This window comes from Sorghum bicolor, chromosome 10, assembly GCF_000003195.3.
Source record: "Sorghum bicolor cultivar BTx623 chromosome 10, Sorghum_bicolor_NCBIv3, whole genome shotgun sequence".
In the NCBI taxonomy this organism is placed as follows: Eukaryota; Viridiplantae; Streptophyta; class Magnoliopsida; order Poales; family Poaceae; genus Sorghum; species Sorghum bicolor.
This window is the reverse complement of record NC_012879.2, coordinates 14,796,619-14,823,503: the sequence shown is the minus strand read 5'-3', so window position 1 is coordinate 14,823,503 and position 26,885 is coordinate 14,796,619. Positions and strand designations below refer to the sequence as shown.

Sequence of the window (26,885 nt, the reverse complement as noted above, 5' to 3'; positions counted from 1 at the left end):
AAACTAGTTTGGCGGGCGTAGATCTGAATCTGCAGGCCGCCGCTTGCCCTTGGTCATTTGATTTCAATCTTTTTTCATTTTTCATTGTATATAGTTAACAAAAAAATCCTTTTTCATTATGTTTTTTACTAGTTCAATTCAATCTGGTTCATACATATCCAAATCCGATAAGGATATTTGTTTATTTTTCCTCTAAATACGTTTTCCCTATTATAGTTCCCTTCTCTTCGGAATCTGTATTCAATTCCGTTTCTGATTTTGGGGCGCTCATAGCTGACTATATATATATTCATCTGAATACACAGGGCCAGAGCAGATTGAAATCGATTAGCAAAATCAATCCACCCGTATCATCCACACACAACCTAAACGTATCCGTCGGATGGCGGTGGGGCCTGATTCCGCCGGCAGTAGCAGCCACATCCCTGATGACATACTCTTTTGTAAAATTCTCATACTACTCCCTGTGAAATGTCTTGTGCGCTTCCAGTCAGTATGCAAGAGTTGGCGCAGAACTATACTCAGTACTCATTTTACCCGCTGCCACCTGGAGCATTCTAGGACTAGGTTGTCAATGGTGGTTGTTCCCCGAGGGTACCAGAAGGACTATAGGAACAGTAGCATTGAGGGTGTCAGTTTCTACAGTTTCCAGCCTGGGCAAAGCAAGGTTGCTGAACTCATCCTAGAGAAGAGGTGTCCCGGTGGAATCCCGATCTTCACCATTCCTTTGCATTGTGATGGGCTCATTCTGATCCCTTGCTTTATGGGACGGATGTTTGTGTGTAACCCGGCAACCAGGGAGTTTGTTGAATTGCCACAAGGAAGCCATAGTACTGCTGGGGATAGCAGGGTCGCCTTTGGTGTTGACCCTTGTACTGGTAAGTACAAGGTCGCTAGGCACTTCTACCGCTCATATGCCGAAATCCCACAGACAGATGGGGAAGGCATAGTTCTGGAATACAGTGCTGGGCATGAGATCTTGACCATTGGTGATGGAGCAGATGCTTGGAAATGGAAGGCTACCGTGGACCCACCTTATGCTATCAGTGCCAAGACTCCGATTTGTCTACCTGGGTTCTTCTACTGGAGCGCTCTCCACTCCATCACCAGACATGGCATCCGCAAGGTCAGTTCACATGTCATCCTAAAGTTTAGCTTGCATGATGAAACGTTCACCGTGCATTCCCACCCGCCAACCTATGGGTTTCTAACCAATAATGACACCCTGTGCAATCTTGGTGGTAAGCTATGCTATGTTGGGTCTTCCTCGCCGTGGGAAGTGGAAATTTGGTTGGCAGAGGATGGTCCAAACCTTGCTTGGCTGCGGCATTGTTGCATCTGCTTGCCAGTGCCAAGGCTACTGAAGGTTTTTGCTTGTGCTTCAGGCGATAGAAACAAGATATTCCTGTCAATTGATGCCTTTCGCCTTTCGAGATGTGATCTGCGCGATGGATCTCTTGAGGAAATAATCGAGATGGCACAGGACTTGTTGTATGACCATCGGAATGGAATAAAATTCAGCACTGGACTCCATTCTGTTGCCCATTACATGGTTCCTTGTGTGGAATCGCTTTTGTGTATCAGACCATGATAATAATGAGCGGGCAGATTATTGTATGGGACCAATAATAGTTGTTAGCTCAGATGCACCTAGCAAGGTGCCCTTTGTGTGTGTGTGTGTGTGCAAGTCTTTGTAACCTGAGTTTGTAAAAGCACTATTATAATCTATGATTTACTTATGTTTATTCTTGTACTGACATTCTATTTTTTGCATTCAGTAGCACCAGATTATCATGTTTTTACTTGTGACAGCCCTTGTGGAGAAATGGTGGATCAAAATTAGTCTGCAATGCAAGGTACCTCAATCTCAGTTTTTAATGTCTCTAAACTCTATACTGATGTTGTTGATATAAATAATGTACATATGCCATTTGGTATTATCATTTATCTCACTTGCAAATATAATTGCGAAGAAAATCAATCTGAACCTACTTGATACCCTAGCTAAAACCCTGCTATGAGCAATTAAATCGTGCTTACCAGCCAAGTATAGAATGCTGGATTTTTGAAATAAGTTGTCCTGAATTTGTCACCCTGAACTCCATGTACCCCATGTTTTATTGCATACTCGCAAAGGATCTTGAATTTGTTTGGAGCTACTGTCCTATAGTGTTTGGAATGGTAGAACTATATATATATATATATATTCTTTTTTTGAAATATTTTCTTTGCCGAGTGCCCCCTCTTTGGCAATCGACAAAGATTTTTTTTCTTTTTTTAATATTTTTTTTGCCACTCGGCACTCGGCAAAGTTTTTAATCATTTATTTCTTTTTGCGCCCAAACTTTTTCTCTAATCCTACTCTAGTACCTGCAACTATATATTTAAATTTGATGCAATTTTTCACCTTTTTACTATATTTCTAGAATTAATTTCTTTTTATTGAATTATTTTGAAAATTGCAAATTTGAACTGCACGTGCATCAAATTATGAAATCTAGTGATTTAAAAATGATATTAAAGTTAGTGAGTGTCGTGTGAGGCCATATTCAGGAACTGGACGGAAATTTCTAAGATCTTATTCAAGAAAAATGAGGAGAAACTTGTGGGCCAAGTGTTTTAACATTTTATAAAATTCAATCGAATTACGAGAATCACGAAACTTGAGAAAACATCATTATATGGTATGTGGAGGCTATGATAAAAATTTGAGAAGGTCTGGTGCATATTGTAACGTACGATGCTTAGAAACCACAACATCACTTAGACATCTCACATTTGATCGCATATGATATATCTAGATCTGTAAGTATCATACGACACATATGTATGTTAATTCATGGGTTACTCAGATCGGTTTTGGCACTGTGGTTTGAGAGCAGCTCTGTGATGTGTCTTCCTAAGATGCAGATACACACTTGTAAAACTATAACATCCTTGTGCTTTTTACACTTTCATTTTGAGTTTAACATAGTTTGGAAACTTTGAAGCTATCTATTTGCTTAGCTGCCGTTTGTTCTGTCTTCTAGGTTGATCCGACTGTTGCATGTTTGTTCTAGAGGTGGGAGGACGAGCTGGTTCCAAGAACAAGCAGTGCAACTGGCAGTTCGGCCAAAACACAGGAGTTCGCCGAGCTCCATGTATCTCCATGCTTTGCTCATACTCATAGTTGTGTTGATGATTTGGATTATTTGCAAGGACTAGTTCGTCCCTAGGGTATATTGTAGTTTGCAATCCATGTGTGTGAGTCAATGCGTTTTTTTAGATGTTTTAAGTGCTATCTGTCATGGCCAGTCACGTTGTTTTGTCACTGTTTTTGGTTAATGCGGCTAGCATGTTTCATTGTTGGGACGATGCAGATGAAATGTAATAGAACATGGTTATTGTGTAACTAGTGGACAGCGCGCACCCTGTGCGCGCGGTAAAGCAATGTAGCTTTTAGTAAATAACGCAGGAAAAGAGAGCTGGTTGTATATATATACATATTATCACAGACTTAATAATCGTGAGTAGTTGATAGGTACATTGTGCAAGATTAGTAGGGCGCAGACCCGATATTACAATAGGTTTTGGCAGTGTCGAATTACTATAGTACATGAGAGCGGCAGACATGCTTGTAAGGATGGTTATTTTCTGCTGGTCTTCAGGTTGGACGCGACGATGATCAGTAATTCATGCTGCGGTTGAATTCACATTCACATTCATGTTCGCTTGAGTTGTGTACAATCGCTCGAGTGACAATCGCTCGATGTCTGTTAACAGAGGAAAAAATGCTGACGAAATGTAATTGTATGAATAATTGTTATTTCTTTTTGAGTTCAGAGTAATAGGCTCATTTGCTTGGTTTTTGTATGTCTATATTAAAACACCGAGAACTATTTAAAATAAAATGAAAAGCAGTTGTAACAATAGGAACTAACATTCTTAGTGTCGAAGTACTGCACATGCATATTTGTATGCATTACAAATACCTGAATTTGTTAACAACACATGAGCCAATAAAGAGAGAGAGAAGGAACAGAGAGCAAGAATATCAAACGAAGCCAGCTTGAACTGAGAATTTGCTCTTTACATGGACACCCGCATATGTATTCACTTTTTAGAGATAATGTTAGGGCTGGTGCCAGTTTTTAGGTTTAAGGACAAAATAGTGTAGTATTGTAGAACTAATTCTATGTGCAAAAAAAGCAAAAAAAACGCACACATAGTATTAACCTGTAGGTAACTGGTTTGTAAGAGTGGTAACACACATGATAGAGAAATTCATAAGATCAACCGAATTTATCTTGTTTTTGTGCTCTAGGTCTGCATTAAAGGCAAGGCATAGAAAACCTCACCTTGTTGAAGAAAATAGATTGACGCATGACCAATATGGGCGATGCCATGCAAGATATCCGAGCAGGGTGCCAACAAGCAGCAACACCATATGGTCCATCCAAAACCGTGAATCTATATAAACAAAGTAAGTGCTGAAATCAACAAGGATGGGGCACATGTTGAAAAAACAAAACATAGTTTGGTGATATGGAAGAAAGGAGAGTACTCATCCTATGAAGATATTGAGCAGCAGGAAGAAATCGACAGCTGGCAGCCTGGCACTGTACACTAACTATTGAACTAAGCAAGCTTAGGTTACTAAGGCTCTAATTTAAGATTAAAAGGCACTTGAATGTTGCCTTTCATGGGTGAAGTTTGGACTGATGAAACATATCTTGCTACAGTTCGTACATCACAAATCTGAAGTAGGCAACAAACTATTATTTACGTAACAAATGTAATCTGTAACTTTTGAACGACAACATCGCACAACCTTAAACAGGTATGATGAGCATTTTTTTTTGTTAAAAAAGTTACCACTACAACAAGAGCCCCCAAATCACATTGGAACCGATGTCCACAAAGTTGATAAATGAGATACTCTACAGAGATAGATCATGAATAGACAATATTGGTATTACAAAGTTAATGACACTACCAGGGAATTCAAAAAAGACTGTGAATTAACAATGACAACAAAAGTATGCTGCAGCAATGAAGATGGCAAAAATCTTTTTCTGAACATAGACATGATTTTTAGAGGCCTCAGAAGCATAGCAATCATCATTTGTTCATCTACTTGGAGCTTCAAGGCATGCTGTGAACCAGTTTAACCTTAAAAATCACATGATATAAGCAACAGCCATGCCAAGTACCTCACAAGAGGCTGAACATTAGATCATATCATTGAGAAATAGATATGAAATTTTCATCACAGGCTGAAGAGGGGGAAAATAGCAAATAGCAAATGCTCAGAACATTGGAAGAGGCGTTCAGAAGGGGCGGAGCGGCGATTGGGGAGCGGCATGTGGACGAATTTTTTTTGCCAACATGGACAAACCACGGCCAAGCAGACGAGCTGAGCAAAGGTGGACTAATAAGAAAACGTGAAGGTGACATGTCGGCGTGGAGCAGTAAGAAATATTGGGGCAACATGGCCCCTCTGGCTGCCCGGCGAGTGCCTACGGCTTGTTAGGGTAAATGCAAACTCACACCATATAGGGTGATAAGCTCGTGAAGCTCTTTGGCAACATCATCCTTCTTAGTTATCACTTCCTGACAACAGTTCTGTGAAATAACAATGACAACGAAAGTATGCTTCACCAATAAAGAAGGCAAGAATCTTTATGAATAAAAACTAAATTTTTAGAGGACTCAGAGCATAGCAATCATCATTTGTTAATCAACTTGGAGCTTCAAGGCATGCTGACAAACGATTTACCCTAAAAATCACATAATATAAGTGACAGCCATGCTAAGTACCTCACAAGCGGATGATTTTGGTCATAGGATGAAGAGAGGGAAAACGGGAAATGACAAATGCTGAGAACATTAGAAGAGGTGTTCAGCAAGGTGGAGTAACCATGGGGGAGTGACATGTGGACGGAGTTTTTTAGACTACATGGAAAAAGCACGGCCAAGCGAATTACCTGTGCAGAGGTGGACCAATAATAAGAAAAGCCGAAGATGACCTGTCACCGAGGTGGACCGATAAAAAATTTCTGGGCGTTATTAGGGTAAATCCACTAAACAAACAATAAGTCCATTTTAGCTAGCGTGGAAAAGGTACAAAATCTCTCACACACCATCAGATCACTCATAATAATAAGGTCAGCTATTTAAAAAATATCTGACTATGCATTTTTACCGGTAGAATATATGCTATAAATTTTGACCACGAACAAAGATATAGCAGGTGTTGTGGATGGTACAAAATCATGGCACTTCATGGAATAATTATATTGCACAAATCAAGAAAGAGGATCAACATTCCAAATTACATGTGACCAACTATAACACTCCAAAATTTTTAATTTTGGATTGTTATTAGAAAACACTAAATCAAATAAGAATTTAAAATTCTTCTAAAATATTACAAGATTTTTATTAATTATTGTTATTATGAAATGAGGAAAATGTGAAATTTTAAAACTTTTATAAAGATAAGTGATAAGTGAAGGGTGTTTGGTTTTGATATTGTGTGCTTTGTGCCCTAACTTTGTTTGGCTTGTCTCGGAAAAATGAATTTCAAAATTTCTAGCGAGCACGTTTAGGCCCTTTCGGTTTTCAGAAAAATAAAACTCCAAAAGTCATATTTGAAAACTAATTTATAATTGAGTTAAAAAAATAATTTAAAAATGAGTTTTTAACAAGATATGCTTTGTTTCTAAAATTAGTAAAGAAAACAAGCTCCTAAATAATCTCATATTAGGAATTCAAAAATGGTTTGGAAATTGGTTGGCAAAATAGTTTAGAATTTCTGTTTGCAAAAAGAAAAGATATTTCTCTCTCTCTTTTCCCTCCCGCTTCTGGCCCAGCCCAAGCCGGCCTCCCCCCCCCCTCCGCGCCTCTCGGCCCAGCTGCGCAGTCTGCGGCCCAGCAAGCAGCGCGGCCCGCGCCCCCGCCCGTGCCACTGCCAGGCGGACCCCGCTCGCCCGCTGCGCCCCGAGCCACTGCCACGTGGGACCCGCCTGCCAGCCCGCACTGTGCCGCTGACGCCCTGACCCCACCTGTCAGCCGCGCTGGACGTCCCTAACCTCCCGCCCGCATCGCGCGGGGTGAGCCACCGCCGCCGTTCGCTCGATCCGAGCGCCCACACGCGAACCGAGGATGGCCGCGCCTATAAGACGGCCATGCCGAACCCCCTGCGCCCCCTTCGAACCCTAATCGAGCGTCGCCGCCACTCCGTGCCCTAATCGCGTCGCCGACATAGCCTCCATCCCCGAGGTCCAAGCCGCCGCCGTCGATCTCCGTTTCCCGGTGTCTCAGCCAATAACGACGCCGCCACGACCTTCGCAGCAAGGTGAGGAAGCCCCGGCACCTCCTCTCGCTCTATATCTCCCTCCTTGCGCGCCGCATAACCTCGCCGAAGTTTCGTTCACGCCGCCGAGCCGCCCCGCCACGCGCACGCGCCTTCCCGGCTCCTTCCTGTCCTCGTAGACGCGCGCATCGCGCTCGCCTTGCCGGGACGAGCACGCTGGTGCCCTCGGCACGGCCTCCCGTGCACCACAGCGCCGTCACGGTGAGCGCCGCCGTGGCCGGGTGCCTCCTGAAAGGACCTTGATGTTGCCGAGGAGGCCTAGAAGGGGGGTGAATAGGCCTGCAAAAAATTATGCTCCAACAAAACTAAAACTCAGGGCGGCACTGCCTCCCTTTGAGGGCGGCACTGCCTTTCTGCAACCGTAAGTCCAACGGAGCTCAAACTTGGTGAAGATGTACTTGAGATATCCAGTGACAAATCTGCAAAGTTTCAACTCAAAAATCTATCAGATTAGAGGGCGGCACTGCCGGCCTTAGAGGGCGGCACTGACGCCCTGCGCAGGAGCAACTTAGTATAAATCAAAATTCAACCAAGGAAATTTAGATCAGATAAATTTTCTAGCTTCCTACAAGTATGTTAGTCACTGAATAACAAATATATGCAGCAACACAAGTATCACCAAGTAGATCAGCCACAATCCCTACAATCACCTCAACAACAATATTGCAAGAATATAAATCAGCACACAATATTTATCCCGTGGTTCGGCGTCGCCACTAAGGCTGGCCTAAGTCCACGTTGTTGAGGTGCCCACACAAGGACCGGCTTGCCACCAATGGCTTGCCCTTCCCTCATTCTCCAAACAAGAGTGTTACCTCTTGAAGGAGGGGTGATTTCACTAGCTGCAAGAACTTACAAACTGTCCCGCTGCTCGCCATAAGCACGGGAGCTAGCCGAGCAACGCCTAGCCGTCTAGGAGGCTTCACCTCCAAGAGTAACAAATGCACAATGAAGATCGACGAAGCCCAGCAAGTGCTCAAGGTTAGGATTGCTCTAATCTACTCTCAAGCTCTTAATCACACAGCCCCAACACTAAATTGTGCACTAAGCACTTCACTCTCACAAAGAGAGGGTTGGGGAGAGGCTTTGGAATGGCTTTGGAAAGTCTGAAGCATCAGCAGCACGACCAGAAGCAGTGGGATGAGTATATATACTCATCCCACTCAAACTAGCCGTTAGGATTCGAAAACTAGCCGTTGTGACTGTACAGGGGCGACACTGCCGCCCTTCATGGGTGGCACTGCCGCCCTTATAAAAACAGCACAGGTCACCTTACGGAAAAAGTCATAACTTTTTACTCCGAACTCCGTTTGCTGTGATCTTGGACTTTTCGGAAAGCTTGTTTCAAGGGCTATCCAACCCTGCAGAGAACAAACTCCAAGATCAACTTGTGCAGGTGCAGTGCTAAGTGTTTTCTCTCATGTTAGCACTTGGGTTCGGTTAGTTTGAGCACTTGAGACTTGTCTATCATTCGTATTGCATCCCCCTTGATAGTACGGCATACCTATAATCAAGAACAAGAGAATATAACTAATTTAACCACTTGAGTCTTCAATGTCTTCATATGCCATTTCTTCTCAATATTACTCCATAAAGGGGTGCAATCAACTTTGTCTCCGTTTCTTGAGCAAACACACCTTGAGCATGTGACTTGACCCATTTCAACACATATGAGTTCACCTCTATGGCTTCAAGTCACTTCTACTAATTATTTGATTCTCAACACAATATGACTCCTCATAGCTTGATTAGTTCCTCGACTCAATGCAAGTACTCTCTTCTTCACCTTAGCCATGGTACCTCGGTCCTTAAGCCGTCGCTTATCCCTTCACCTTCGCTTAGTCCCTCGAAGCCCTTTCCTTGCTATCTTCACCTTATCAAGCCATACTCAAGTCATATCACATTAAGCATCCATTGAATAATCATTTCTTCAATATTGTGATTCTTGCTTGAATATCTTCTAGATATAAATATTGAGATCAATCAAGATTCAGTTTGACTCACATAGAGACATATATGGATCAACATCAATATGGTCAAGCCAATTCACAGTTCCTTATATCCTCTCTATTTTGGCTTGACACTCAATACTCACTTCAATCTTTATCTTCATACTTCTAGCTTGATCAAACCTAGTTCATTATCAAGCTCTTCTTGTTCATGAAAAGCAAGCCATTGTAGAGACCAATCCAAGAACATCAACACATGTCTCTTTTGCCATTTGTCAAATATGCTTGCTTTCTCATGATGTTATGATATCCCACAGCATATAAGCCATTCCATAGATTTTATTTGCATTGTTGTCTTTTGCTTGACCTAGATTGTTTCCATAATCCTCTAATACGACAATACACAATTTGGCCTTCATTTCAACACTATGTGGCATATCATTAAGTTTGCCTGCTTGTTGAGCCTTGAACATACTTGTTAATACACAATCCACAAGTATGTGCAATAGACTCAATATCCTGTTCAACACTTAGCAAACTTATTAGACCTTTAATCATGTTGTCATTCAATTCACCAAAACCCACAAAGGGCTAGATGCACTTTCAATCTCCCCCTTTTTGGTGATTGATGACAACACAATTAAAGCTTACAAGAGATTGATAAACATTAAGATTTTGAATCCTATGATATAGTGAGCTCCCCTTAAATATGTGCATAGAGTAGAATTTCATGTTTTGGCCTCAAATGCCAAATGCACATATTCAAGATGAAGTGTGGAAACTCTTCTATGTCTTAGCATCCGTGGGGTGCAAGGTGTCAACATGATAAACATGATGCTCATGGCAGGTCAAGCACTCAAAGTTTGCTAGCTAGCTAAGGGCGGCACTGCCGCACTTGCCAGAACAGCCTAGAAGTAAAGACAACCACTACTCAAGGCATGAACATCACACTAGCATAAGTGGTCCTTATCAAAAGCATAAACTATCCTTGCACACACCACACAAAAATTTGAAAAATCTTATATGCCTCTCCTTTACCCCTTTCAATCCACATATCAATCTCTTCTCCCTTACACTCTCTCCCAATATTTCTCCCCCTTTGGCATTAATCTCCAAAAAGGATCTCTCAACCGAAAGGAAGAAATAATGGTAGACAAATGAGGGCAAGAGGTAGGTAAAAGTTTAGCATATAGGATTTCTCTCCTAAGTTTTCTACCAAACCAAGTATGCAACACCTTAAGTCAAGATTCTTGAGAAGTTAGCATATTTAGCCCATACCTCACTTAGATGATAGTTTTAACATGAGACAAACTCACTTTATCACCACAGAGGTATCAGCCAAATATCTAAATCATTCTCTAATCGTCACCATAAGAACAAACTCATGGTGTGGCTCAAATATTGCATACACATGCACACACTAGCATGTAAGGGCCTAGATGCACAAAGGTAATACTAGAGTTCATGGAGCGATATACCTTTGTTCTAAACCTCATAATCTCCACTGTGATCATGATATTATGAATTTAGTGCTTTGATGGGCTTGGCAAAATGCAAAATACTTCATTTATGCCCATCTCTCTTGATCATCATCTTGAAGGAAATATCATAAACTTGTGCTTGATTTCAGTGGAAAGTCCATTGCCAGCTCTTGTTGTCATTTTGAGATACCAATTGAAGGCATATTTCTTGATATGACAGGTTGAAAGATTATCCACCAATACCAATTGAAATATGATCTTCACAATTTTGACACCAATTGAAGGAATCTTCAAAAGCTGATGCCAATTGGATGGGATGCTTGTATCTCATATTGTCACCTAGGTAATGCTCACAAGACAAGAGATAACATCAAATTGCACAAGCTAGAGTTTCACAACTAGTGACCTTTTGGATGTGGAAGGCATGTAAGTCACTAATTGCAAAACCTCATAACATAGACTAAATTCCCCCTTTTTGATAGTGCATACATATATGTGTGTGGAAGGAAAGAACATATGCACTTTTGGTCAATTAAGTCCAAATAAGGCAATTTAAGCTATATTATGGAGAGTAGCTACTTAAGTGGTAAAATTGCAATCCAAGTAAATGTGAGAGATAACTTTACCCATTTGGATTGAGTTAATGTAGCATACCCAAGAGAAGCTCATTCTCACCAAGAGACTACACAAATTCACTAGAAGAAAAGGTTAGTCTCAAAGACACAAGACATAGAATGGACTCCCCCTTAATATATGCAGCAAGTACTCAAATTACTTGCAAAGTGCATTTGAATCGGTTTAAGAGTCAAGAGGAGTTCATCCTATACCTTGGTCAAGGTATCATAAGTTTACAACAATTGAAATTGTGCCAAGAAAACATACCACCACCAAGGTATATAGATCACCACATAGATTTTCATTGATATGACCATCATAAGTGAGACTCAAAAGATTTCGATGGCCATGCATTTCTCAATTGATGACATGTGGTGAATTAGAGCTCTTGTGATCATCCAAGATACAAATTATGTTCCTAGTTCTTTCTTTACCTAAGGCAACCCACATAGAGAGCAAAAGGTAAAATTCATGAAATTTGCAAATTATGAACTAGGAGTTACCAGTCTTTGTTGACAAGATCCTGGGTAATCAATGAGATGAGTCGTAAACACTTGAGAGCTCTAGAGAGGAAAAATAGTCATGAAAGCTCATTCTTCAATTATTTTCTCCAACTCATTCAAATTCAGTTCCACTAAGGATTGGGGCATTCGACATTAAACTGGGAGCACCTGGTTTATAAAAACCAAGATCCTAGAATAATTGTGAAGCACTTAGAGAATCCATTGGAATCATCCATCTTCCTTTTTCATTGTGTGGGACTGCACAACATACACTTGAAAGAAACCAATAGTCTCACAAGATATAGTCTAAACTACCCCTTAATGTGTGCATACAAGAGTACACAGAGTACACTCATGCATATCAATACCATAAGGTCAAGGGAGAAGTTTACACTGCATTCCAACTGGTTTCAAACTCCTTCAGGCTGCTGTAATCTAATTAGTTTCAGCTAGTTTCAGTTGCTTCCAATTGATTTCAGCTAGTACCATCTGATTGTAACTCATGTTTGCTACTTGTCACTGCTGAAGCCAACTAGTTTCATCAAGTTTCAACTGATCTTAGCTGCTGTTTCTGAAAGACTGCATTTGAATTCTTCTAACAACTAATTGCAATTATTTGCTACTGCTTGTAATCTGATTGCAATTTGTTTGGATCCTTGTCTGAGTTCTCTTCTTCCAATGAAACTTCTTTATCCAAACTTATGCTGCTCATTTTCAATAAATTTTTCATGACCAACTTGAGAGCCAACTGAATCTTGTTGTTATACTGCAATCCAATTTCAAACTGCTAGTTTTTAGATTCTGTCATCCTCAGAGAAAATTTCATATCTCTCAGACTACTAGCCCAATATGCATGAAATTTTGTAGAGGTCTTCATCTATGAGTCCTTTAACTACTGTATAAATTTCAGCTCATTTGGATCCCATTTAATCAGTCAAAGAATTTTTCTACCAAAACTGCTATGGTCTGAATCTGCAATGCTGAAGCTGACAGAATTCAACTCAAAACTGATTTTCTTCTTAACCAATCTTCATGCAAACTGTAAAGCAACAAGTATTAGATAAGTGTGTCATGCTCACAAAGTTTTAGGTCAATTCATCAGTGTTTGGACTTCCAAATCCATGCTTGAAGGCAGCCAATTCAGATTTTCAAATTTCTAGACAGATTTGATATTTCACAACTCTTCTTTGCTTCTTGTCCAATCTTGAGGTGGATTTGGTTGAGAATACTCACAAGATGCAATTTCCATGCAGTCCTCTTATCAATACTTGTCATCTTGTCAATTCTTCTAATATAGCTTATCCAATTTAACCCTCAAACTTGATTTCATTCAAATTCAGATTTTGATCAATATGAAGCAGCAATATCTTACTTTAGGTGGAGAGTAACCTTAAAGCTTGTGAATTCTTCAATTTAGCCAACAATAACCTTTTATTGATTTCCTATGCAAGCTCAACACAAAAAGGTCATTAGAAACACAAGCACTAGTTTCTCACTTAGTAACCCTTTATATGTGGAAGGCAAATGGGTCACTAAATAGAGAAACCTCATAATATGGACTAAATCTCCCTTGATGTCTCATACACACTCTTTTGAGTGGAATGGAAACATGAATGTGCATGATTGATCAATTAAGTCCAAAGGGCAGATTTAAGCCATATTATGATGAGTGGCTAATCATAGATGAATCAATTCCAAAATAGCTAGAGAGAATATATCACATGGTTTTAGAATAATGATCTTCATATAACAGCACACTCCATTTGAGAAACACATTCTCATTTAGTGAGACTACATGAATCACTTAGAGAAATGGTTAGTCTCACAACTCTAGTCATAGAGTAAATTCCCTTATGATAAGTGCTCTAAGTATTTGAATTTCTCATATAACACTTTATTCATTTAAGAACTTGGGATTTTACTCTAAGTCTAGGTCATGGCAACAAATAGTGTAATTGAAATATGCCAAGAGATACTCACAACCATTGCAGCATGTAGATGCCCATAAGATGAAAATGAGAATTTGGGCGATCTACCATATGACTAGATTCCATCAAGTAGAGAGTTCATGTTGTGAACAATAAGCGCCTCTACTTGAGCTTTCTTGAAATTCTTGGTTTGAGGTCCACAGAGGAAACTCCTTAAAGTCATCTATGTTGCTTGGTGTGGATGATCTATTCAATTCCAATCATACTTTTCTTTCATGACCAGCAACCAATGAATATCTCCAAGTGCTTCATTTATCCTAAGTGACTACACAAGACACAAAGGAGTTTAGTTTTAAAATAATTGCACTTGAGATATTGTTGTTACCACCCTTCTTGAGATATAATGGATGAGGTGGTCTCATCATTTTCACTTTGCTCATCATCATGTTGTAGGCTTCATCCATGTTTTGGACTGATGTCAGCTGCTGCTATCTATATAGGGGCGGCACTACCGCTCTGAGGGGCGGCACTACCGCATCAGAGGTGTCAGCGGATTGATGCAGCAGCAGCTTGAGTATATCCTTATCACTGTTACTTGAACTTCTTTGGTCTCATATCATCAGTGGCTATTTTCTTGATTACCTCATAAGGTGATTCCTCATTACCTACAACATGAACAAGATCTTGCCCTACTAGAGAGCCATTAAAAGCATCATATGACAAATGATTCATTTAAGTTGAAATACTCTAGCCACTCTTGATAATTCACAAATACACACATACTTGTGAACTACCAGAGACTACACAAGTCAAATGGCTAGCTAGCAAGGGTTAGGTACTAGTTACCAAGGTGAATATGAAGTTTGAAATAATTCCATTAATTTATCTTCGGGTCAACCATATAAGAAGAAGCAATATGAATTGGTTGATAGCTTGAGTGAATATTTTCAATCAACTTGCTCAAGCACCCCGAAGCATCATATCACCTTCAAGTATCTACAACACTCATCAAGCATAATTTGGTACCCAAACTATGTTGGGTCCATCATGGTTAGTCACAAGAGACTTAGGTACCCAAATGGCCTTTGTGCTACCACTTGGTGAACCAATCACCTTCCTAGCACAAGTGTCATTTTTAGGTCTCATAAGCATATTTGAATCAATTGATGAGTTGAGCTTAGGATTATTGTTACCCGTGGGACAATTTATGCTTAGGTGTCCCTTTTCTCTACAAGTGTAGCATAGGCGGCTCTTGTTCTTGTTAGCCTTCTTTTCTTGCATTTTGCTTGTCACCTTGCTAAAGAGCCTCTTTGTTGACGATGATAAACCTTCACTTTTCTTGTTGGGACATGAGTAAATTTCATGTCCCTTCTCATTGCATTCATAACACTTCCTCTTGCTTCTTCTTGTCTTGTTCTTTAGAAGTGTGGCTTGGTCATCAACCTTGTTGGAACACACAAAAGCATTATGTTCCATACTAGAGGACTTGACATGAGCCATCTTCTTCTTCTCTTGAATCCTGCTCATGCTCTTCTCTTCTTTCTTTAAGGTGCAATCTTTCACATGGTGACCCTCTTTCTTGCACTTGAAGCAAGTGATGAGAGTCTTCTTTGGTTGATGCTGCACCTTGATGGCCTTGGGAGCTTTGTTGTTCTGCCTAGGCTTTTTCATTATGAGCTTAGTTTGATCAAGAGACAGATTGGTAGCCTTCCCATTTTTGCGGGGCGCGGCACTACCGCCCTTGGGGTGCGGCACTACCGCGGTCTGTGCAGGCTGAACTGTACCAAACTGCTCCCTCCTCTCAAACTGCACACATTCAAAGCCATTCACAATTTTCTTTCCAGCATCTTGAGTTTTGTCATTCATGCACCATGCTGCTATGATTTCATTGAGTCTAGCAATCTCCTTTCTCATGACCTCCATATTAGTAAGGTTAGTGGCATAAATATTCAAATCAAGATTAAAGCATTTTTCACAACCTTGGCTAGTGGAGGGAGTAGAGGCATCCTTTGCCTTAGAGGGATTTGAGGTGCTCTCCCAAAGAAGACTATATTGCAGCTCAAGCTCTTTGTGCTTTTCATCTAAGCCACAATACTTTTGGTTGAGTGCAGCATTTGTCTTCTTTGTGAGAGCATGGTCATCTTGCTCTTTAGCCAAAGCCTTGTGCAAGGAGGCCACCTCATTTCTCTCTAATGCAAGAGCTTCCTTACTAGCAATATAAATGTTTTCTTGTGCAATAAGATCATCATCTCTAGTTGCTAGTTCAGCTTGGGTGCTCTCTAAATCCTCCATTAGTTTAGAGATGAAGAGTTTGGTCTTAGGATCCAAATTTTTAATTATGTCATCAATATCTTCATCACTAGATTCATCATCACTAGAGCTATCACTAAGATCACTACTAGAGATGTCACTAGGAGGTGAAGGAGGTTTGGCTTTTGATTTTACCTTCTCACCTTTTGCCATGAAACACACAGGAGAAGTGTCATGGAGAGTTGAGCTTGTAGGTGAGGTGGATTCATCATTTGGCCTCCACCGATCACAAGCTTCTCCTTCCTTCAAAATGTTAGAACAACAAAAACTAGAGGAAGTAGAAGTACCACATGTAAAAGCATTGTTCTCACCAACCATTTCATTACCATCAATTAAGTCATGTGTTGGCAAGGAAGTGTATGTGGTATGATCCATTAGGCCTTTTGAGAGAATCACTTGAGGCTCATCATTTGTCAGTGAAGTTGAGCACCTCTCAAGTGGTTCCTCCAATGAGAGCAACTTCTCATCACATTTGGAGCTGCCATATCTTTCTTTGAGCGTGGTCCAAATGACATGAGCATCATCAAGTGGTTCACCATCTCCAAATATGATGGCATCAAGAACATCTTCACTCAAAGCACTAAATAAGACATTAGTAGCTTGAGCATTGTATTGTAAGCATTTCACTTCCTCTCTAGATAGATAGTCCAAATTATCACTAGGAGGTGAAATACTTACATCTACAATCTGCTCTATTTGAGGACCCATGGCCCTAAAAATATCAAGTATACAAGCAGACCAAGATGTATAATTTGAGCCATCTAATAAAAGTAAAAGTTCTAGAGATACCTCCTCACTTGTCGACATCGTCTCTCAAGGCGGTTAAGCCCGAAATTGAGAGCCTTGCTCTGATACCAATTGAAAGGACGTTAATGTTGCCGAGGAGGCCTAGAGGGGGGGTGAATAGGCCTGCAAAAAATTATGCTCCAACAAAACTAAAACTCAGGGCGGCACTGCCTCCCTTTGAGGGCGGCACTACCTTTCTGCAACCGTGAGTCCAACGGAGCTCAAACTTGGTGAAGATGTACTTGACATATCCAGTGACAAATCTGCAAAGTTTCAACTCAAAAATCTATCAGATTAGAGGGCGGCACTGCCGGCCTTAGAGGGCGGCACTGACGCCCTGCGCAGGAGCAACTTAGTATAAATCAAAATTCAACCAAGGAAATTTAGATCAGATAAATTTCCTAGCTTCCTACAAATATATTAGTCACTGAATAACAAATATATGCAGCAACACAAGTACCACCAAGTAGATCAGCCACAATCCCTACAATCACCTCAACAACAATATTGCAAGAATATAAATCAGCACACAATATTTATCCCGTGGTTCGGCGTCGCCACTAAGGCTGGCCTAAGTCCACGTTGTTGAGGTGCCCACACAAGGACCGGCTTGCCACCAATGGCTTGCCCTTCCCTCGTTCTCCAAACAAGAGTGTTACCTCTTGAAGGAGGGGTGATTTCACTAGCTGCAAGAAGAACTTACAAACTGTCCCGCTGCTCACCACAAGCACGGGAGCTAGCCGGGCAACGCCTAGCCGTCTAGGAGGCTTCATTCACCTCCAAGAGTAACAAATGCACAACGAATATCGACGAAGCCCAGCAAGTGCTCAAGGTTAGGATTGCTCTAATCTACTCTCAAGCTCTTAATCACACAGCCCCGACACTAAATTGTGCACTAAGCACTTCACTCTCACAAAGAGAGGGTTGGGGAGAGGCTTTGGAATGGCTTTGGAAAATCTGAAGCATCAGCAGCACGACCAGAAGCAGTGGGATGGGTATATATACTCATCCCACTGAAACTAGCCGTTAGGATTCGAAAACTAACCGTTGTGACTGTACAGGGGCGACACTGCAAGTACTCTCTTCTTCACCTTAGCCATGGTACCTCGGTCCTTAAGCCGTCGCTTATCCCTTCACCTCCGCTTAGTCCCTCGAAGCCCTTTCCTTGCTATCTTCACCTTATCAAGCCATACTCAAGTCATATCACATTAAGCATCCATTGAATAATCATTTCTTCAATATTGTGATTCTTGCTTGAATATCTTCTAGATATAAATATTGAGATCAATCAAGATTCAGTTTGACTCACATAGAGACATATATGGATCAACATCAATATGGTCAAGCCAATTCACAGTTCCTTATATCCTCTCTATTTTGGCTTGACACTCAATACTCACTTCAATCTTTATCTTCATACTTCTAGCTTGATCAAACCTAGTTCACTATCAAGCTCTTCTTATTCATGAAAAGCAAGCCATTGTAGAGACCAATCCAAGAACATCAACTCATGTCTCTTTTGCCATTTGTCAAATATGCTTGCTTTCTCATGATGTTATGATATCCCACAGCATATAGGCCATTCCATAGATTTTATTTGCATTGTTGTCTTTTGCTTGACCTAGATTGTTTCCATAATCCTCTAATACGACAATACACAATTTGGCCTTCATTTCAACACTATGTGGCATATCATTAAGTTTGCCTACTTGTTGAGCCTTGAACATACTTGTTAATACACAATCCACAAGTATGTGCAATAGACTCAATATCATGTTCAACACTTAGCAAACTTATTAGACCTTTAATCATGTTGTCATTCAATTCACCAAAACCCACAAAGGGCTAAATGCACTTTCACCTCCCCGCCGCGTGAACCGCCCGTGGCCGGCCGCGGTCCACCGTGAACCCGTGGTCCAACGCCCCGCGCGTGGTCCACAGCTTGCCGTGGACCAAGCCACTCCCAAGCCGACGCGTGGCCAGGGGGACTGGACATCCCGCGCCGCCCCTGACCCTTTTGCAAAAAGGCCCTCGGCCTTTGTCGTAATTAACCCGCACTCCAATTAGTTCAAAAGTAATTAGATTTATGCCCTTGCCTTTTCTGTTTTAGCCTCTACGCTTTAGGGAAATAGTGCCCGCAGTCTCAAATGTATTTAAAATTCAGTTTTGATTATTTAAAATGCGAAATATAGTTCTGTGTAATCACGGTTTTGCCACTGACATAGTTTTGGCCATAGAATCCGCGTTTTAACTCTGATTGAGCCCGTTCTTATCGCGTTAGGTTCGTATCGACGTAAACTACGCTTTTGCAGTAATAGTTACCTCGTTTGACCATTTAGGTTTTCACCATAAATATAAAATGACTAATGTCTAACTAAATGCCCTTTTAATCTACAAAGAATAATTTAGGTTTACACTTTGGTATTTTATTTTATAATCTAATATCAACTTTGTTAATATTAACCTAAGTATTTATTAACTATGATTCTTTTAGTTAAACATAAATTATATAATTAATTTGTTTAATATTTATTTAATGACTTTTTGATTAAAAGTAACTTAGGTTTATAATTTTGATCTTTTGTAAATAAATAAATGCCGATGTTATTAATATCAAACTTAATGTTTCTTTATTAATTATAACTTGATTAGTTTAAACATGATATATGATCACTTGATTAGTTGCATTCATATATTCTATATTTTAAAAAATATAAATGCTTAATTGGCTTCAGTGGTATATAATTATTTATAAATAAAATACGACCAGCGTATAGTCGTCTTCTCCGTTACACTTCGAGCCTCGAAAGTCATGTCCGTTTAACGATAGCTCCGTTCTCAATCCATCACGATCGTAGCAATAAGCCATGTCATTTAGTACGCTTTCTTTCAAAGCTTTCTTTTGCTTGTGTTTGTTCTTAGTCGTGATTGTTTGTTTGTCTGTTTGTGTTGCTTGGTTGCTACGAGTAGAAGAAACGTGGTTCGTCAACAGTGAAGACCAGGAGCTGAGGACCGATAGTCGAAGCAGAAGTTGGAGATCAGAAGAAAGAAGCCAAAGATTTCTGAGCAGTTATACACTGGGAATAAAGGCAAGTGCAGGCACCCTTTGATCATATTGTACCTATAAACTTTAAATACATTTACTTTCCACTGCATGTGTCTTAATACTGCAAACCCTAAGGACATGACTAGTTCTTTACTACTATTCCTTGAATACCTGGGTTTATACATGGGTAGTATAGTGAACAGTAGTGATGCTTAGCTGCTCTACTCAACTATTTCATATAATAAATAAAAATAATGATCTTGCTTAATAAATTCTTCAATGATGATTAATGATTAAATGATGAACAATGGTCACTTCGGTGATGGAGATGTTGTGGTGCTTGCGAGCATCGTGGTTGGTTGAGGAAAGAGGGAGCGGGTACTGTTGGTGGTCCGGTTGCCGGGCGTACCCGTCTCTGCTCTCTGTAAGGACTTAGTCAGGGAGCGGCCTCCTGGGACTTACAGTGCAGCTCCAAACTATATGGCTCTGGCTTGACTAATTAGCAGGACCTCCACTAGTAGGGTGTTACTTTCCGGGTAGGCGTGAGGAAGTAACTTGGGTAATGAATATTAAGTTAGCGGCTGCTCGGTACGCCATGGCTATGGGTATCGACTGTCGAGCGCCCCGGTGAAAACTTGCGAGTGGCATCCTATTAGTTGGACCCTGTGAAAGGTCTCGTAGTGAAACCCTGCATGCTCACCTTGGTAGTGTTTTGGGGAGACGCGACCCCGGGCGAATGGGAATCACGACTTGGAGTGAAAGTGCACACCTCTGCAGAGTGTAAAACTGATATATCAGCCGTGCTCACGGTCACGAGCGGCCCAGACCCTCACTTGATGAGCAAATTGGAATCACATGGAACTTGGAGGCGGATTTTGGTTGAGGTTGCTACCTCGTGCTTTGGCGGAATGGCTATTCCGTGTTGGCAGGATTGCTATCCTGTGTTCTTAGTTGGGATTGCTATCCCATGACCTTAATGGGGTTGCTACCCCGAGTTACTATCTGAGGTTGCTACCTTAGTAATAATAATAATGATGATGATTAATAAAATGGTTAATCTACTTCCATCTAATTAAGGGTTGGGATATTCTACTCACCACTAGTAATAGGTTGTTTAATAAAAGAATTGTAATAAAAGTGTACCAACTTAAAAGCTCACCTGCAGTTAAACAGTGTCAGCTTTTCCTTTGATTAAGCCTTGCATGTCATTATACTTTCTGCCTGTACTTGTTGAGTTCGACATGAACTCACCCTTGCTATTTCCCCCATACCCCCGGTGTGTAGTAAAGTGCTGCTCAGAAGAAGGATAAAGATATTGTGAAGTTTTCTAGAAGCTTATCAGAAGTGCTTGGCGTACGGAGCCCCCAGTCAACCGTCCCTGAGAAGAATGGAGCCTAAGAAGTTTAGCTACTGTTTCCGCGTACTCTGATGTTTTGTAAGTGTTATTATAAATATGTTTTCCGCTATATATAACATTGATTCTGATAATTCTAATCTTTTGTTATATGTGTGGACTTCCTGGACACACATATGACGACTCTGGTCTTATTTTAAAAGCCAGGGTGTGACACCAACGAGCTAGCTAAAGGGACATAAATTGATAAAGAGCATTCATCTTAAAAAATGTATTTACTATTTGTTCATAAGAAAATGGAGCCTGAAACCAGGTGATCGGAAAGAAAAAATATATTTACTATTTGTTCATTATATTGTATTCTAATAAAGGATCCATCTTAGCTGCTGTACAAAAGTTATTAAATATCTGACACACCATCAAAGAATTGGTACATATACAGAAGCTAATCCTTGCAGACTTTTTAGCATTTCTAAATTGCTTAATACTGTTAGGCACTCTACTAATGTGCTACAGGTAAACAAACTCTCTCTCATCATTGCGTTCTCTAATTTGCATTACCCAAACCAGAAGAAGGGAAGAGTACTACAACTTTGGTGTAATAATGCATAGATAAATTCGCAAAAGAGAAAAATATGGCATGGCAATTTGGAAGAGAATAACTATCGATGGTAGCTTTGGCTGGGAAATCTAAACCTAGTGATTCCAGTAATGTTAGTAAATTGATCATGGTCAACACAAGAAAGATAAAAGATCCTCAACGAAAACAAAGTAATAGGCCAGTACTCATATATATGGAAAAAATGTTTGTTGATTTAGAGTTTTTGTTTTTGTTGGAACTTAAAATGAGTTGTCAATGCGCGACTACATGGACCAAAGTTGCCTGTAGCAACAATTTGTAAGCAATATATAATGAGAAACCCATAACTGCAATTGGTAACTATGTATCTCGCCTAATATGAAAACAAATAAAATATGTACCTTCTTTCAGCTGCGTGATGCACTCCTTGATCATCACTTGCAGTTTGCCAATCAATTTCAAAGATAGGCACTGCTAGCCAGCACCATGACTGAACCACCACAAGACACACACACAGCTGTGAGCATTTAGAAGCAGTGAGCATTTAGAAGTTGTCAGGTTGCCTAAACCTCAGGACATAAGACTAAAAAAATGTAAACTAATAACCAGCTGTTTCAGGTATCTAATAAATTCCAAGTAATATGTAAATTAATTGATTACCTCTCTGATGCCTATATTTTTGTAATAACTTGCACATATAGAAACTGAGTGGCCATTTAAAAGGTCTGAAGTTGCACAAACTTTTAATAAACAATATTAGGAGGTGAAATTGTAAAAATATAGCCATATTCTGTCAAGCCATAGAACCATAATGATTTGCAACTGATTTTAGGTAGCATCTGAATGAAGGCAGGGAAAATGGAGTATTTCCTTTGGGTGACATAGTCTTGCTGCGATAAGTACTCCTCCATATCTATTTTACAATCGAGGATGTAAGCTAGATATTATCTGCAAGCTTCATCTCTAGCAAATATATTTGACACTTTTAACTAAACTGGAATGAACTGTCATAGTCAATATAACCTAAGCACTCATAATATACCATTAACAATAATAGTAAAAACCATCTTACATAAAGCACATAGACTAACTCGAAGAGACAAAAAATAAGAGTTGTTTTAGAGCATCCAGGAATTTCCATTGGACCAATGGCAAACTCATTAATAGTTTGAAGAGTTGGCAGCATAAGTGGCCAGCTATGTCTTAGCACAACACACCAGCTATTCAGGAAACAATAATTATGCTCTTATAAGTTGTAACACGTATAAGAAACTAGGAAGTACGTACTCATGTAACGATCCTGCAATTCTATTGATTCAACTTGAGCACATAAAATTCAGATGCAATGTAGACTATAGAAAGTGTATATACATCTATGCATTGTACCTCAATTGTATACAGATCAGAACAGCAATAAAAAATCATGTAAGAACAAAAAAAATACACACATCACACACTACAGGCAGAGTTTCCATCTAAAATCGACTACTGGCATCATTCAGGTCCCAGTAACTAATTAAAAAGCAACCATTCAGGTATGCCAAGGTTTGAACACAGGGGGCTTTGAAAATAATGGCATCACAAATGGTAGTGAAGAAAAAAACAATGTTATATTTAAGCTCATGAATATTCTTAGGAATAACAAAAACTTATTCTAAACTTGGAGTAAATTCCATTCGCTTAAGAAGTTATCTCAGCAACTAATTTAGGAAAAATACTAATAGTTCTCTGGATGAACTAAGGCAGTAAACAATCAACAACAACGATATTGCTCCATAGTATACAATTCTAACATTTCTCTTGAAAAAGTAGCAGATCAAGCTCAAAACATTCAGCCATGATAGTTTGAAGACAAGGAAACGAAAAATCATCACGAACTAAATAAGCATCAGGCACTTCATTAGCACATGAGATAGAAAAAGGTCATAAGCATCCTGTATCAACTATTCATGTGGATTAAGATGGTACCTACAGTCATGTACTGACTACTAAAAAGCGATTAAGGCCCAAAACAAAGTTCTAAACTCACCTATTTCCTTCAGAATATCCTAGGAAGATCATGTTGGATAGCACACTCTCCAAGAACCCATATGCCCTGAGAAATATTTCGACAAAAGCTCATTTGTTATCTAAAAAGTTAGCATAATGCAAATAACAAAAAGCACAGCTGCTCATTTTTGTAAATGCAAATCTGCATACCTATACATGCACCTCTGCATAATTCCAAATATTGTTCATGTAATTCTTCGCATACCTAATATAAATCAAAAAATCAGCAATGTAGGACCGGGACATTTTTTCAGCACTCAAAGGCAGTAGATAAAATATGTGAGAAACCCGCATAGCAATAAATTTCTTTGTAGGGGCTCTGACTCATAATCCATTGCAATGTAACTGGGATATTTTTTTCAGCACTCAAAGGCAGTAGATATTGAGAAACTCGCATAGTAATAAATTTGTTTTTAGGGGTTCTGACTCATAATCCGTTGTAATGTAAATCTGCTTAGAGATAGTGAGTCTCTTCAAGAAGGCAAGAAACAACAGAGACAACATGAAGCAACTGAGCATGCATAATTAGAACCCAAACTAATCTGGGAGCATAGTATAATGGTAAACAATTAGAAGCAAACAACATGTTCGTAATAAGAGTAACTTAGCTGTAACCATATCTTGAACTCCTTCTCGGACATGTTTCTGTTGAGCTCAGTAATTAGCTCAACAATGTGCAAGATTATCCAAACAAAAAAAGAACCCCAATATAGTAAACCTAATTAGTTAACACAAATACGAACTATACAATGAGGTGGTCTAAACAGGACAATTCGGTGAAATAGGCAATATAGCACAGCCACCAATTTGGAAACCAAACGACCTTCGATATCTCCTAGCTGTCTGCGAATTAAAATAGAACTCGATATAGCATGACAAATTTAATTAGAAGTTACAATATATCAGGTAAATATATCTTGAAAACAAATATGTATGATACACAGATAATATACATATGGAAAGGCTGCGAATTAAAATAGAACTCGATGTAGCATGACAAATTTAATTAGAAGTTACAATATATCAGGTAAATATATCTTGAGAACAAATATGTATGATACACAGAGAATATACATATGGAAAGGCTAAATCAGATTCAGAGTAAGGCTACCTGGTGCCTTTATCATTAGGAGCCATGGCAAAGAGATGAGGACCCGACCACAAGAAGCCACACCGGTGGACGGGTGACAGCAGGCCGCACCTGCGCCCACCAGCGGTACCCGCGGGCGCCACGCTGTGCTGCACCGCTGACCCGCCTGAGCAGGGGAAGGAGGGGGGCCACGCGGCCGCGGCTGACATACGGAGCTGGCCACCACGGGGCTCAGCCACGCCTATGCGCATGCGGCTAGAGGGCTGCTCGCGCCGCCCCCTGCCGCATCGGGAGAGAGGGAGGGAAAGAGAAGAGATTGTCGGGACTCACCTGCGAGGGGAACGGAGGAGGAGGGGGCTGCCGGTGCAGACTCACCCGCGAGGGGAACAGAGGGGGAGAGAGAGGGGGTGGCCATCCGCCATGCCGCGCCTCGCGCCCATCGCCGTCTTGGTCGCCCCTGGTGGCAACATCGGGAAGAGGACGGAGGAAGAGAGAAGCTTCTGGTTTCCACCGGCGAGGGAGGGCGCGCAACCACGTCGGCGGCCACCAGCAGGGCCTGGTCGGTTCGCTGCGGCCAGATCGGAGGCCCCCATGGCACCTAGGGTTTCCTCAGGCCAGACACAGTCATGGTCACGGGGAGAGAGAGGAAGGGAGAGGACACGAGGGTGGGGAAGGGAGCGGTGGAGGTGCCGGTGCGCTGCCTCGGGCCAGCCGGACGAGCTGGCCGCGGCTCCTGCCGCCACACTGGGAAGTCAGGCGAGATAGAGAGGAGGAGGAGGAGGAGGAGGGTGGCTGCGGCGCGCCGCTCCGCTGTTGGTCGACGTCGTTGCCGTCGCCCCTGCTGGCGTCGGGAGGAGGAAGGAGGGAGCGAAGAGAAAGAGGAGAGGAAGAGTCGAGGGGAAGGATAGGCCGAGGAAAGAGGGGTCGGCATTTTTTTTTACCGCAAACAGTACTTTGGGGTGACGTGGCTGGCCTAATCTTTTGGAGAATGACATAGGATTGAAGTAGAGAATAAGTAGTCTGTTGCGGATTTGCATCGAAGTATTTCTACAAATCGTTTTTTCCATTTTTCGCAAGTTTAAAAAAATTGTCCTTTCTTCCATTGAACAATAATTATCAAATACGAACGAAAATGATACAGTCTTCAGCACTGCTTTTGCGTGTGTCAGTTTCTGTACTGAAAAGCTGTAGGCAGTTTCGTATGCCCTTATGTCACACCTCTTTTTGGGCCTTGTTTAGTTATTTTTTTTAAAAATGATTTTAAAATGAACTATGTAACACTTTCGTTTGTATTTGATAAATATTATTCAATCATAAACTAACTAGACTCAAAAGATTTGTCTTGCAAATTACAGACAAACAGTGCAATTAGTTATTATTTTTATTTATATTTAATACTTTATGCATGTGCCGCAAGATTCGATGTGATAGGGAATTGTTGATGCAAAACTGATCTGCAAACACAAAGGGCTAATACCCGATTCAAACGTTAAGGCGTGCCAGCCGATTTGACCTTACTATCGGCAAAGGTGATAACTCGAATACTTTAGTCCTGACAACAGCGATGCGCCCGGATGTCACGGCTAAGAGGTACTCACGCGGAACTCGAGAACACGCCGAGCTTAAGTCGACGAATTCCTAAGAACTCGTAATAAAAAGAAAAAAAGTATGACGAAGTCGTCGAAAAGTAGATGCTGGAATATGAGTAAAAACGTGTGTTTGATTGATTTCTTGATGCCCTGATTACAAGGTCCTAGGGTTTATATTTATACCCTGCTCAAAGAGCTACGACCAGACACGATTAGAATTCGAATTCCAAATTACACGGAATCCGTAT

General features: G+C 40.7%; 2 protein-coding genes across 9 annotated transcripts; one reads left to right on the top strand and one right to left on the bottom strand.

Moving 5' to 3' along the window:
• LOC8076426 (putative F-box protein At3g16210) lies at nucleotides 383–3,274 on the top strand. The gene is made up of 3 exons (XM_021449800.1): nucleotides 383–1,126; nucleotides 3,060–3,140; nucleotides 3,266–3,274. The coding sequence occupies exons 1-3, from the start codon at nucleotides 383–385 to the stop codon at nucleotides 3,272–3,274; spliced, it is 834 nt and encodes a 277-aa protein (XP_021305475.1).
• Nucleotides 3,437–26,107, bottom strand: LOC110430690. 8 transcript variants are annotated; one of them, XM_021448499.1, is made up of 6 exons: nucleotides 24,109–26,106; nucleotides 23,939–24,004; nucleotides 22,311–22,822; nucleotides 10,785–17,192; nucleotides 4,338–4,449; nucleotides 3,437–3,752 (listed from the first exon to the last, which is right to left on the bottom strand). In XM_021448499.1, exon 4 carries the CDS (start codon nucleotides 16,948–16,950, stop codon nucleotides 14,842–14,844), a length of 2,109 nt encoding a protein of 702 aa, XP_021304174.1. In that variant the 5' UTR covers nucleotides 16,951–17,192; nucleotides 22,311–22,822; nucleotides 23,939–24,004; nucleotides 24,109–26,106; the 3' UTR covers nucleotides 3,437–3,752; nucleotides 4,338–4,449; nucleotides 10,785–14,841. The 8 variants fall into 8 exon arrangements, 7 of the variants coding, with proteins under 7 accessions (XP_021304174.1, XP_021304177.1, XP_021304175.1 ...); XM_021448502.1 differs by having other exon boundaries at nucleotides 22,311–22,399; nucleotides 24,121–26,106; XM_021448500.1 differs by having other exon boundaries at nucleotides 22,311–22,399; nucleotides 24,109–26,104.